Raw genomic sequence first — 12,148 nt, forward strand, 5'->3', positions numbered from 1 at the left:
AACTAAAAACAGTGCTAAACTTTTTAAAAGAATGGAAGTTATCAGCCTTTTCTGTTAAATCTTTATGATATAGATGAATTAATTGAATTACATCAATTCAGCTTTTATTTTCTTCATTTGTATCTTTGTGTTTTAGGGACAGCGCTTGTCCTAGCAAGATTACCTTTGGATAAGATTACTGAATGTCTTAGTGAGCTATGTTCTGTTCAGGTTATGGCATTGAAAAAGGTGAGTCCAATTAAGTAAGGAATGAAACAAACATGTGTACATGTTAGAAAGTCAAAGACAGAATTACTTATTTACATATTAGCTTTCATCTACCTAGAAAAGCCAAAGAATGAACTGAGAATTTATTAAAATTAGTAAATCTAAGTAATGATATACATAGAAAAAGTATAGTTACAACAGGGATACATTCTGAGAAGTGTGTCATTAGGCAATTTTATAGTTTTTCAAGCCTTAGAGTACTTATATAAATCCAGAAGGTTAGGTCAGTCACTTAATGTGGCTTCTTGATGCAATAAAGAGACATAGTGAAAATGAGATGTATGAGGCTGCTGTTGGCATACCACAGCAATCTGTTTTACAATAAACTTTTTTTCTAAATTGAAGGAGTACACTTTATTTATTTGGTGTATTGGCGCTTCAACCCAGGGCCTCATGCCTGCTAGGCAGGCACTCTACAACTTGAGCCATTCTGCCAACCCTTTTTCATGTTTGGTATTTTTGAGATAGGGTCTCTTGGACTACTTTTCCATGTTCACTTTGAACCGCGATCATCCTGATCTTTGCTTCCTGAGTAGCTAGGATTACAGACTTGAGCTACCAGTGCTCTGCTGAAGGAATATACTTTAAAATAATTATAAAAAGTAGTATAGTAAGTAACCAGTAAGTCATTTATTACCAAGAATTATTACTTATTGTACATAATTATATATACTATACTTTTATGTGACTGACAGCACAATAAATTTGTTTACGTCAGCATCACCACAATTGTGTGAGTAATGTATTTTACATTTGGATGTCTCTGAAATCACTGCTATCACTAGGTTTTAGTAATTTTTCAACTCTACTATAATCTTAGGAGATCACTGCTGGATATATGGTTTGTCATTGACCATAGCATTGGTCATTCACCATGTGACTGTTTCAAAATCAACAGATTTTCATTTTAGTAATAATCAGTTAAAAATACATAAGGTGGAAAGACCACTCAAGTTAGCAATCAAAATTATAACCTTCCGTATTTCTTTGAAGAATACTTTAAAGATGTCACCTCTTTTTCAGTTAGGTTTATAGTACAATAATAGTAGATACACTAAATGAGTTTTTTAGAACTTGACATGATTCTAAAGTTCATCGCTAATGATATACTAGTAAGAGTATTTAAGAAATTTTAGGAAAGAAGAATAAGGCAATTTGCTTAAAATATATTGTAAAGCTGTAATAACCTTAAAGGTTTATAATATCAAGCAAAATATAAAGTTGTTATATTACATATATTCTGATGTAACAACATACAATCTATTTTATAACCTAATGTAGACAATATCTTAATTGTAATTTAAATAAATGGGGGGAATCAAATGATTTTTCTATACCCCAATGATCAGATAGTAAAATGTAGTAATATATAGTTTTGGCTAGGATGCAATAGATGGAGAAAAGTAATTAACAGTATATGAAGTTTGTACCATTTGAATAACTTAAGATACTGCTAAAGGGAACTAAGAGGTTGAGATAAAGGTTGAATAAGAGTGTATGTTGCAATTAGAGTGGGCATGGTGGTTCGTGCCTGTAATCCCAGCCATGCAGAGGTAGGAGGATTGTGGTCCAGGGCTGGCTCTCAGCAAAAGTGAGACCCTTTTTGAAAAATAAACTAGGTAAAAAGAACTGGCAGCATGGCTTAAGGTATAGAGTACTTGCCTAGCATTCAAACCCCAGTACTGCTCCCCTCCTCTACAAAAAAAAAGTATATGTTGTGGTATTTGCTATAGGTTTGTGTATGTTAATATCTGTTTGTCTCTCCAGCTGTTGTCGCAGGAGCCCAGCAATGGCATATCCTCAGATCCCACTGTGTTCTTAGATCGCCTGGCAGTTATATTTAGGTAAGAAGAGAGACTCTGAATTCCTCACTGGGGTAAACGGTCAGATGAAACCATTATACACTGAAGTGAGCAAGCATTTTTCCTCATACATCCACATACCTTCTAAAATCCTTCTGTCAGACTAGTTAAGCATGTTATCTAAAAGTGTTGGAGAATTCATTTTTGGTAGATCTTTGTCAAAAGACTCTTTAAGGGCTGGCAGTCTACTTAGTAAGCCTGAGGCTCTGAATTCAACCCTAGAGCTGCTTAAACAAAAGAAATTTAAGGCAGGGCACAATGACTGGCTACTTGGGAGGCAGAGAGCCATGGTTCAAGGCCAGCCTGGCAAAAAGTTTACGAGACCTTTTTAGCCAGTGACTGGACATGGTGACATTAACTTGTCAGCTCAGCATAAAATAGGAAGATCATGGTCCAGGCCAGTCTAGGCAAGAAGCAAGACCTTATGTCCAAAATAACCAGAGCAAAAAGAGCTGAAGGTATGGCTCAAGCAGTAGGCGGCCAGCCTAGCAAGTACAAAGATCTGAGTTCAAACTCCAGTAGTGCCCTCCTCCCAAAAAAAACAAGAATATAATAGATCATTTTGGTTTCTTGATCAGTGGTTCTCAAACTTATCATACATCAGAATCAACTAGCGGGTTTATCCACATAGATCTAGTGGATAAACTAGTAAGCATTTCTAGTAAGTTCTCAGGTGAATGTTATATTAATAGTAGCCTTTATTTCACAGTGAATGAAAAAAATCTGTGATAAGTACTTGAATTAAAGAGACTTAAATTATTATTCAGTTGCTGTTGAGCCTTTTAAATCAAAGAGTATCTTCAGGTTGGTAGTTAATCAAGCAGTTTTCTTCCTGCTTTTCATTGTGGGTTGGGCCCATATTATGTATCATGGTTTCAGATTAGAACTATGAGAAACATCAGTGGTGGAGTACAGTTCCTAAATCTTTGTCTTTTAATGCTAGTAGTGGAGCAGTACTCACTTCTTCTGGTAGATTCAAATAGTTTGCATATACTTTATATTAATTTGTAAGAAACTATGTATTTAAGATTACAAAGAGGGAAAAATGGAAAAGGTAACAGTATTGTCTTCATAGCTCAGTGTAATCAGAGTTGAATGGAAATTGCCTGTCCTAGTAAAAATGCCTTAATGGTGTTAAAAATTGTAGGATGATTTAAAATAATGTGCTAGTGAACATATCTTTGAGTTTTTGTTTGAGTAGAGTGGAGGAAAAGGTGTTGATATATGACTCTCCCATCTAGTTTTCTTTATTTGATGAGAATTACGCTAAGTAAGCAAGCTGGAATCAGGACTCTGAGTCCTCAGTGAAATTGCTGTTCTTTTACTGTTTGGGACCATTGTCTTTCCTTAGACACACCAATCCCATTGTGGAAAATGGACAGACTCATCCGTGCCAAAAAGTCATACAGGAAGTAAGTGCTAATGGATGCCAAGGCTTTGTTCATTTTTCCTTACAAGGAAATGGTCTCCTAGGTTCATAGGGAGATGCAGTTTCAGTTTCCATGAAATGAGGGACAGAATCATCCAAATATTTTCAATTTTGGACTTGTTAACAAAACAGGCTGTGAAGAAAGGTACCGAAAGGCCAAAGAAATAAATAGAAAGTGATTAACTGTGTGACTCCTAGAATAGCTTAAGAGGCCTGATCAGTCCTAGCAAATTATCTTTGACAAAGCTAGTGGTTTCAGTTTCCCCATTGTCATCATACTTCCCTTGTACTTTTTTCACTCAAGATAATGTGAGAATAATAATCAAGTAATCAAAATAATGTGAATCATGATTTTGAGAAGTGCTTTTCAGATTTTAGAGGGAAAGTTACATAATTACCAAATATCCTTAATTGTTAAGTGTATCAAGTGATACCATTTCCTTAACTCTACTTCTTTTGTTCATGGTCTTTCACTTTCTGGAACTACTTTTAAACACCTCTTCCTCTGTAACGCATTGTTTTCATACTTCAGGAAGTCTGAAATTTAGGATTTGCCTTTTGTAACGTTAGCTGTGTTCTTTTTGTTAAAAAGAGTTACTGTGTTAGTAATAGGTAGTATATTGAACCTGTGCATATGTCTAGTCACACTGGCCAGAATCGGGCCATGTGTGTGCCTGTAAAGAAAGTTTTATCCAAGTCATTTAAAAGCCAGATCAGAGGTTGCCAATTTAGGATCATCTTGTCAGCTGTTAGTTTTTGATTATTTTCTTTCTTGTGCTCTTTAACTATGATTCAGATATGGCCAGTTTTATCCGAGACTCTAAATAAACACCGGGCTGATAACCGGATTGTAGAGCGTTGCTGCAGGTGCCTGCGCTTTGCTGTTCGCTGTGTTGGCAAAGGATCTGCAGCCCTGCTGCAGCCCCTGGTCACACAGGTGAGTTCTCCATGTGAGAGGAGTGTTTAGCGCACAGTGTTTGAAATAGGACCTGTTTGAACAAGAACTCTGCTGATGAAATGAAACCCTTTTCATTGATTAAATACAAACTGAAAAATAATTTGAAAGAGATAAGTACCTGCAGTAGATACGTTGTCTACAAGAGAAACAACCTGTAATCTCTTCTATATAGTGGTAGTCTGAATAGCAACACATTCCAATGTGAAATTATATGAAGAGAATGACTCATGCTCAGCTTTTATATACACCATTGGTAAGCATTTTTATATTAATTTCCTTGGGGAAAAGTGGCAAGTCAAATGTTGCTATTTCTTGGCCCAAAGAGATTTTATTCTTTTTAGTTTTTCCCTTTTCTTTTTTTTTTGGTGGTACCAGGGTTTGAATTCAAGGTTTTGTGCATGCTAAGCAGGTGCTGTACCACTTGAGCTATCCCCCAGCCCTTTTTAGCTTTAGTTATTTTTCAGATGGGGTCTCATGTTTTTGTCCAAGGCTGGCTGCAGATTGCAATCTTCCTACCTATGGCCTCCCATGTAGCTGGCATCTCAGCCATGTGCCACCATACCTGGCTTATTGGTTTGAAATGGAAATCTCACTAACTTTGCACAAGCTGGCCTCAAACCACGATCTTCCCAATCTCTGTGTTTCTGTAGTAGCTGGGATTTCAGGCATGTGCCATCACACCTAGAAAGATTTTATTTTTCTTGACCACAGTGTGTTGTTTACATAAGTTTCCTATTTGTCAAAAAAAATTTTTTTTGACTCTTTTAATCACTGAGATTAATATGTAATTATGATGGTGTTACTAGAAGAACTTTTTATCTAAGACATTTGTAGCAGGACCATAAACTTTGCCAGTATAGCCCATTTAAGATATTATCTGTTGGGCATTTTTTGGACTATGCTGGCAAAATTGAGTTAGTTAGAAGGCTGAATTGCCAGTAAGACCCACACTTTTTACTGTGTGACCCTTTTTTAAAAAAGTTGATCAAACCCTGACTTAAATTATTCAGTAGTGGAGCGGGTAGTTTCAGTCATATTTCATGCTCTTTCCATGATATATGATGATAGAAGAGTAGTTTGCTTATCTTTCAGCCCCCAGTAGACTCATAGAGTTGAATTTATGTAATAAGATTAATAAACATGATGACATTTTGAGTGAGTATACAATTGCCTCTAAATTTTTGGAGAATAGATGAACAAAAAATCATAGCAAAGAACTTGAATGGGCATACTATACTAAGATTTTTATTTTCTTGAGATCCAGATATCTTGGTTGTAAACACTGTTTTTACTTATAAGATAAAATAGATGGGTTTAAGAGCAACTCAAAATTTAAACAATGTTTCACTCACTTCTCTTAGAGGAGGGCATTTGATAGTTTCTTCACTACTGTAGCTATTATGTGCTATTAAAAAATGAGACTTGTCTGTAATGTAAATAAGACCAGCTTTTACATGTTAGAAATTTTAAGTATACTAGAATTTTGCCCTTTAATGTTTTGGAGAAGGTAAAAGTTCAAAGGCATAAAAGAACTCTTAAGTTGGAGAACTTGAAAATTGTTGAGAAATTGAGCAATGTGTTTCACATCATGTTACCGACAAACTTTACTATATTATCTTTTTTTTTTTTTTTTTTTTTTTTTGTGGGATTGAGAGAGACCAGTCTGTCTCTGAATTTCTTTCTAGAGACCAGTTAGGATACTTTTTGAAGGGTCAGTAATTGAACTGATTGGTTTGTTTTTGTCCCCTCTGCAGATGGTGAATGTGTACCACGTACATCAGCATTCCTGTTTCTTATACCTTGGCAGTATCCTTGTGGATGAGTATGGCATGGAAGAAGGCTGTCGGCAGGGACTATTAGACATGCTCCAGGTGTGTTCTTCTTGGGAGAATAGATGCTGTCAGTCCTGGGGTCTAAAGGCCTAGAAAACATGTTCTTTTTGTGTCTTTGTTCCTTTTTGTTTCCTTCTACACATGTTGATTTCCTAATAACAGGGAAGCGAAAGCTTGCTAGCTATTTTCTGGACAGGCCTGCTTGGAAGAATGAGAAAGATGAACTTACTACATGAGTGTAGTAATCATTACAGATGTATAGGTGGGGTATTGAGAGGAAGTTGAGGGCAAATGGATTTAAAGTAGAAGATCTCCCAACTCTTGTGATACGTGTTTAATTTCTTGCCAGGAATAGTCAATGAACTAATTAATTTAGCAGCAAAGAAGAGTTTTAGGGTTAATAGCAGGCATTAGAGAAGGCTTCTGATATACTGCTTTTTCTTCCCTCCTAGTTAACTGGAAAGAATAGCTTTTCTGTTTGTTTGTTTATTTGGTGGCACTGGGGTTTGAACTCAGTGCTTCATGCTTGCTGGGCTCTTACTACTTGAGCTACTTTACCAGCCCAGGGAATAGCTTTTCATTTAAAACAGATATTTCATAATTATTATGAAGAATCCATATATTCTCTTCAGGGAATATATATAGTTCATAAATAGTATCTTTCTTCCTTTTCCTGATCTGATTCTTATCAGAGTCTTTTTCTTTTCCCACCTGTGCTTCTGGTCTTTGTTCCCTATGTGTTTGCTGTGATATTTGGCAAATTTGAATGTTCTGGTATTTATGTGTAATAAGTATTTGTTTGAAAATCACTGTTCTGTTCTAGGCACTGTGTATCCCCACCTTTCAGCTCTTGGAGCAGCAGAATGGCCTTCAGAATCACCCTGACACTGTAGACGACCTATTCAGGCTGGCCACACGGTAAGTCCTTAAGAGCAAAACCTTTTTCTTCTTTTTTTTTTTAAAATATTGCTTATCCCTGTCAGTGCTTAATCTGACAGTTGGCTATTTCCTTCTTTATAAAGTAAGGTCTTTGGAGAAGGTACATTAATGAATTATAACTCCGGGTTAAATTGTGATCTGGCATATCCTCTGAGATGAAGAGAAAGTGGAGCAGTGGGGAAGTAGCTCAGTTCCTACCATGAAAGAGAGAAGTGTGCTTGTTATGAATTGGAGCTCAGTGGAGAGTCTAGGCTCAGTCCCTAGCATTGAACAACAACCAAAAAAATATATACTTGGTAAAAACACCTTACTAGATAATCTCTGCAACCCCCATAGTGTTAACTTTTCATATTTCCCTCTGCTGCCTCTCCTTCCCTCTACAAATGTGAAGTATTATTGATTTGACTATCTCAGTTAATCATATAGAGCAATTTTTTTGTTAGAGTTTGGACAGGTTAGTAAAACCTTTTTGTGAACCAATGAGAGAGAATTGTTGGTTGGACTGTCAACATCTGTTTTCTAAATTCTTCCTATATACTAAAGAATGTGAGGAATAATGTAGTAGTTTAAAACAAAAAATAAGGGCCAGGTACAGGGGTTCACACCTGTAATCCAAGCTGCTTTGGAGGATTGCAGCTCTAGGATACATACAACCTTTCCTTTGAGGAATTCCTGGGAACTAGTGTTGTTTGAAATATAGTTTGGGAACTGTTACTGTAAAGCATTTAGGTCCCTTCTTTGAAACTACCTGATTTGAATATTGAGTTTGGAGATACTATCTTTTTGTATGCTACTCTAAATATGGTGTGTCCCCATAAAAAGCACCTGGCTGCTTTTTTTGTTTTGTTTTGTTTTTAAATAAGATTTTTTATAAGAGTGGCTTTAGGTTCAAAATTGGGTGAAAAGTTTAAAGAGTTTCTCTATTCCCTCTGTTGCCCTAAAGTGCATACACAACCTCACTAATCATAAACATGCCCCTCCTGTGTGGCACATTTGCTAAAATCAGTGAACCTACATTCACACTCATTATTGCCCAATAGTCTATCGTTTAGATAAGGTTTCTCTTTTGGTGTACAATCTGTGAGTTGAAAAATGTATAATAACATCTATACTCCATTATAATGTCCTATAGAATTTTTTCACTGCCCTAAAAAATTTTTTATGTTCTGCTAGGCGCTGGTGGCTCACACCTGTAACCCTAGCTAGTTGGGAGGCTAAGATCAGGAGGATCACAGTTCAAAGCCAGCACAGGCAAATAGTTTGAGATCCCATCTCCAAACTAATCAGAGAAAAATGGAATAGAGGTATGGCTTAAGAGGTGGAGCACCTGCTTTGCAAGCATGAAGCCTTGAGTTCAAACCCCAGTACCCTCAAAAACAAAATAAAACAAAATATAATAACAACAACAAAACCCCCACATTACCATGTAGATCTCCTAACCTTAACCTTTTGTCTTTTTTTTTTTTTTTGTGGTCCTGGGACTTGCACTCAGAGCCTACACCTGAGCCATTCCACCAGCCCTTTTTTGTGATGGATATTTTCAAAATAGGGTTTCAAGAACTATTTGTCCAGGCTGGCTTGGAACTGTGATCCTCCTGATCTCTGCCTCCAGAGTAGCTGGGATTACAGGCATGAGCCACTGGTGCCCAGCTATCCTGGCTGCTTTTATATCCTAATCTTCTGTCAATAATACCTAGTTTCTTCTCCCACATCAGGTTTATTCAGCGTAGCCCTGTCACCTTACTGAGAAGTCAAGTGGTCATCCCAATCTTACAGTGGGCCATTGCCTCTACTACGCTGGACCACCGAGATGCCAATTGTAGTGTAATGAGGTTCCTACGAGACCTCATCCATACTGGGGTATCCAATGATGTAAGTATAAACATTGAATCTTATTCAGTCTCTTTCTTGTTTTTAGGGGAAGCCAGTATTACAGCATGTCCTTACTTGAGTTGTATTAGTAAGCATTCTATTGTGGATCATTCACGAACCAAATTTTCAAGTTCTAGATCTTAAAACATCTGTGCTAAGTGCAGTAGGTTGTACAAAGCAGTTTAAAACTATCCTTGTTCTCAAACCAGTTGATGCCTAGCTAAAGTAAATAGATACAAAGAGTTAAATTTTAAAAAAAGGGAGGGTGCTGGAGGTGTGGTTCAAGTGGTAGAAGGTGCTGAGTTCAAACTGCGCCCAAACCCCCGAAAAACAGTATTTGTGAAGTGAATGGTAAAAGTCATGGTTCCTGTGAATTCAGAAGAGTAATAAATCTGCACAGAAATAGATTGGGCTAACTTTCTGGAAGAGGAAGAGCTTAAACGGAACCATAAGTTAGAACATGGATGACTTGGAGATAGGAAAGTAATCTAACTGTTGTATAAACAATGATTAGAGAAAGCAGAAGAGCACTAAGTGTGTTAGTAGACAATTAAGAGACATGATTGGGGCTGGGGGATGTGGCTCAGTGATAGAGCACTTGTCTAGGATTCATAAGGCCCTGGGTTCTACCCTAGCACCACAAAAAAAAAAAAAAAAGAAGAAGAAGAAGAGAGAGAGAAAGAGAGACCTGTTCGTCTGTAGCAGTGAAGTAGTTCACAAAATTTGGCTAGATGTGGAGTAGAGTTGAAGACGAGAGAGATTAGAGAGAACAGTGTAAAGAGATATGTGAATGAGCTAATTATAATTTGGTAGTAAAAAGAGAAGCAAGTAATTAGAAGTGAAAGCAAGTTTTTAAAAGATTTTTCTCAATGTAGTAGAAATATATATATTTAAAGACTGCAAGAAGGAAGAAAATAAAATAATCAAGGTTGGTTTTGATAGAAAAGATTAGATACCTAATAAAAGGCTTCACAAAAAAATTAAGAAAATTGATAACCTTAATCTTTTTTTTGGTCAGCCTGGAGTTTGAACTCAGGACTTTGTGCTTGAAAAGCAGGCACCCTGTTGCTTGAACCATGTCTCCACTAGCCTTAATCTTTAACCACTGTTTCTCTTCTGCCATGAAAAATTCTTTCTAATCATGAAAAATTCTAAGCATTAACATGAATTTCATCTTATGCTTACGACCATTTCCTTCATATTAAACTCATATATTTTCTTTCTAATGAGAAAACATTTAGTGGACTTTATGAATCCAGCTGTTATATACACTTTCTTCCCCAGAGAAGAGAATTTACTAGACTAAAGGACAGTAGAGACCAGAACCATAAGTCATCTGATGCTTCTGCTTTCTTACAGCATGAAGAAGATTTTGAATTACGAAAACAACTGATTGGACAGGTGATGAACCAGCTTGGACAGCAGCTTGTAAGCCAGCTGCTCCATACATGCTGCTTTTGTCTCCCCCCCTATACCCTGCCAGATGTGGCTGAAGTGCTGTGGGAGATCATGCAGGTTGACAGACCGGTAAGATTGTTTCGTAGCAATCTATTTTCATAGGCCCTAAACCTAATATGACTTTCTTCCTTGAAGTTGACTCTGACTTTGAAACTGGTTTTATATATTCTTGGAACCAAATTTAGGGATATTGCTAAGTTTAATCAGTAACAGAAGGTGCTCATAGAATGCCAGTAATTCTTTATTGGGTTCTTGAAAGCCTGTTTATATTACTGTTGTGAAGCTTACATGTGTGTTACCAGAAGTACGTTACTAAGCATTGGATTCAGCTGTGGCTAAATTCAGCTGTGGCTGGCCAGTGGAAAATTGCTTCACTTTTAAGAGATTGCAGGTTATTCAAGAAGTAAGTGCTTGTTTGTACTCTATTAGCACTATATTATTCCTGGGTAGTAAATCTAGCCAGAGCAATTCTGGGTATTTTAGTGTCAAAACTAGCCCTACATAGAGCGCCTGCCTAACAACTGAAGCCAAACCCTGATACCACCATATGTATATGTATATGTGTATGTATATGTGTTATGTGCGTATATACGTATTTGTATATATATGTACATATCTTTGGGCAGGGGGTGAGTAGCGGGGATTGAACCCAAGGCTTTAAGCACATGCTCTGCCACTGAGGTAAACCCCCAGCCTTGGGAATTTTTTTAGGCTATCTAATGGCCAAGTAATTTCAGCTCTCACAACCAGTGGGGTGACAGATATTGCAGCCAGATGCCCTTCACAACTTCCAAGTAAATTCAGCACTGGCCATATAATCACAAATTAGGTTATGTATACTGTGTCAAGGTTTTAAGCATAGTGGTAAATTATTTTTAAAATAAGGATTTTTAAATTTTAATGCTCAAATAAAAGCTGTTTAGAAAAGTACACAGATAGACCTAAAGTAAACTGTCTTCCAAAACCATAGAAGAGCTGAAGTTGTGGATCAAGCAGTAGAGTACTTGCCTAGCAAGCATGAAGCCCTAAGTTCAAACCCCACAACTGCCCAAATGGGGAAAAATACAAGCAGCAGAACCACAGACAGTGTCTGAATAATGGTGTCTAACTGTACCTACAGTTTCCATTGCTGTTTGTTCAGTAGACACAGTCCATTTCACTATAATAAAACTGTGTGCCGGGTGCCGGAGGCTCACGCCTGTGATCCTAGCTACTGAGGAGGCAGAGATCAGGAGGACCACAGTTGGAAGCCAGCCTGGGCAAATAGTTCTTGAGGCCCTATCATGAAAAAATCCCATCACCAAAAAGGGCTGGTGAAGTGGCTTGAGGTGTAGGCCTTGAGTTCAAGCTCCAGTACTGTGAATAATAAGAATGTGATTTTTAAAGAAAGTAGTGTGATCTCACAGGGGCTAACAAATTTTTTTTCCAAAAGTCCTTATCTTGAAAAATAAAATGTCCATACTCTGCAAAATGTCCATACTCTGCTTAAACTTTTTTACAAATATCCTTTGTTCCCAGATAGCAGAAGACT

General features: G+C 37.0%; 1 protein-coding gene across 2 annotated transcripts in view; it reads left to right on the forward strand.

Annotated features, from left to right (window-relative positions):
- The window catches only part of Tnpo3 (transportin 3), a 76,830-nt gene that overhangs the window by 50,238 nt on the left and 14,444 nt on the right, over nt 1–12,148 (forward strand). For both annotated transcript variants that reach the window (XM_074063503.1, XM_074063514.1), the window contains 8 exons: nt 137–228; nt 2,035–2,111; nt 3,481–3,541; nt 4,355–4,495; nt 6,271–6,387; nt 7,172–7,266; nt 9,003–9,159; nt 10,519–10,686. In XM_074063503.1, coding sequence (XP_073919604.1) covers nt 137–228; nt 2,035–2,111; nt 3,481–3,541; nt 4,355–4,495; nt 6,271–6,387; nt 7,172–7,266; nt 9,003–9,159; nt 10,519–10,686 — 908 coding nt within the window. The remainder of the gene's footprint in view (nt 1–136; nt 229–2,034; nt 2,112–3,480; nt 3,542–4,354; nt 4,496–6,270; nt 6,388–7,171; nt 7,267–9,002; nt 9,160–10,518; nt 10,687–12,148) is intronic.

The sequence above is a fragment of the Castor canadensis genome, chromosome 2, assembly GCF_047511655.1.
Source record: "Castor canadensis chromosome 2, mCasCan1.hap1v2, whole genome shotgun sequence".
NCBI classification, from domain to species: Eukaryota; Metazoa; Chordata; class Mammalia; order Rodentia; family Castoridae; genus Castor; species Castor canadensis.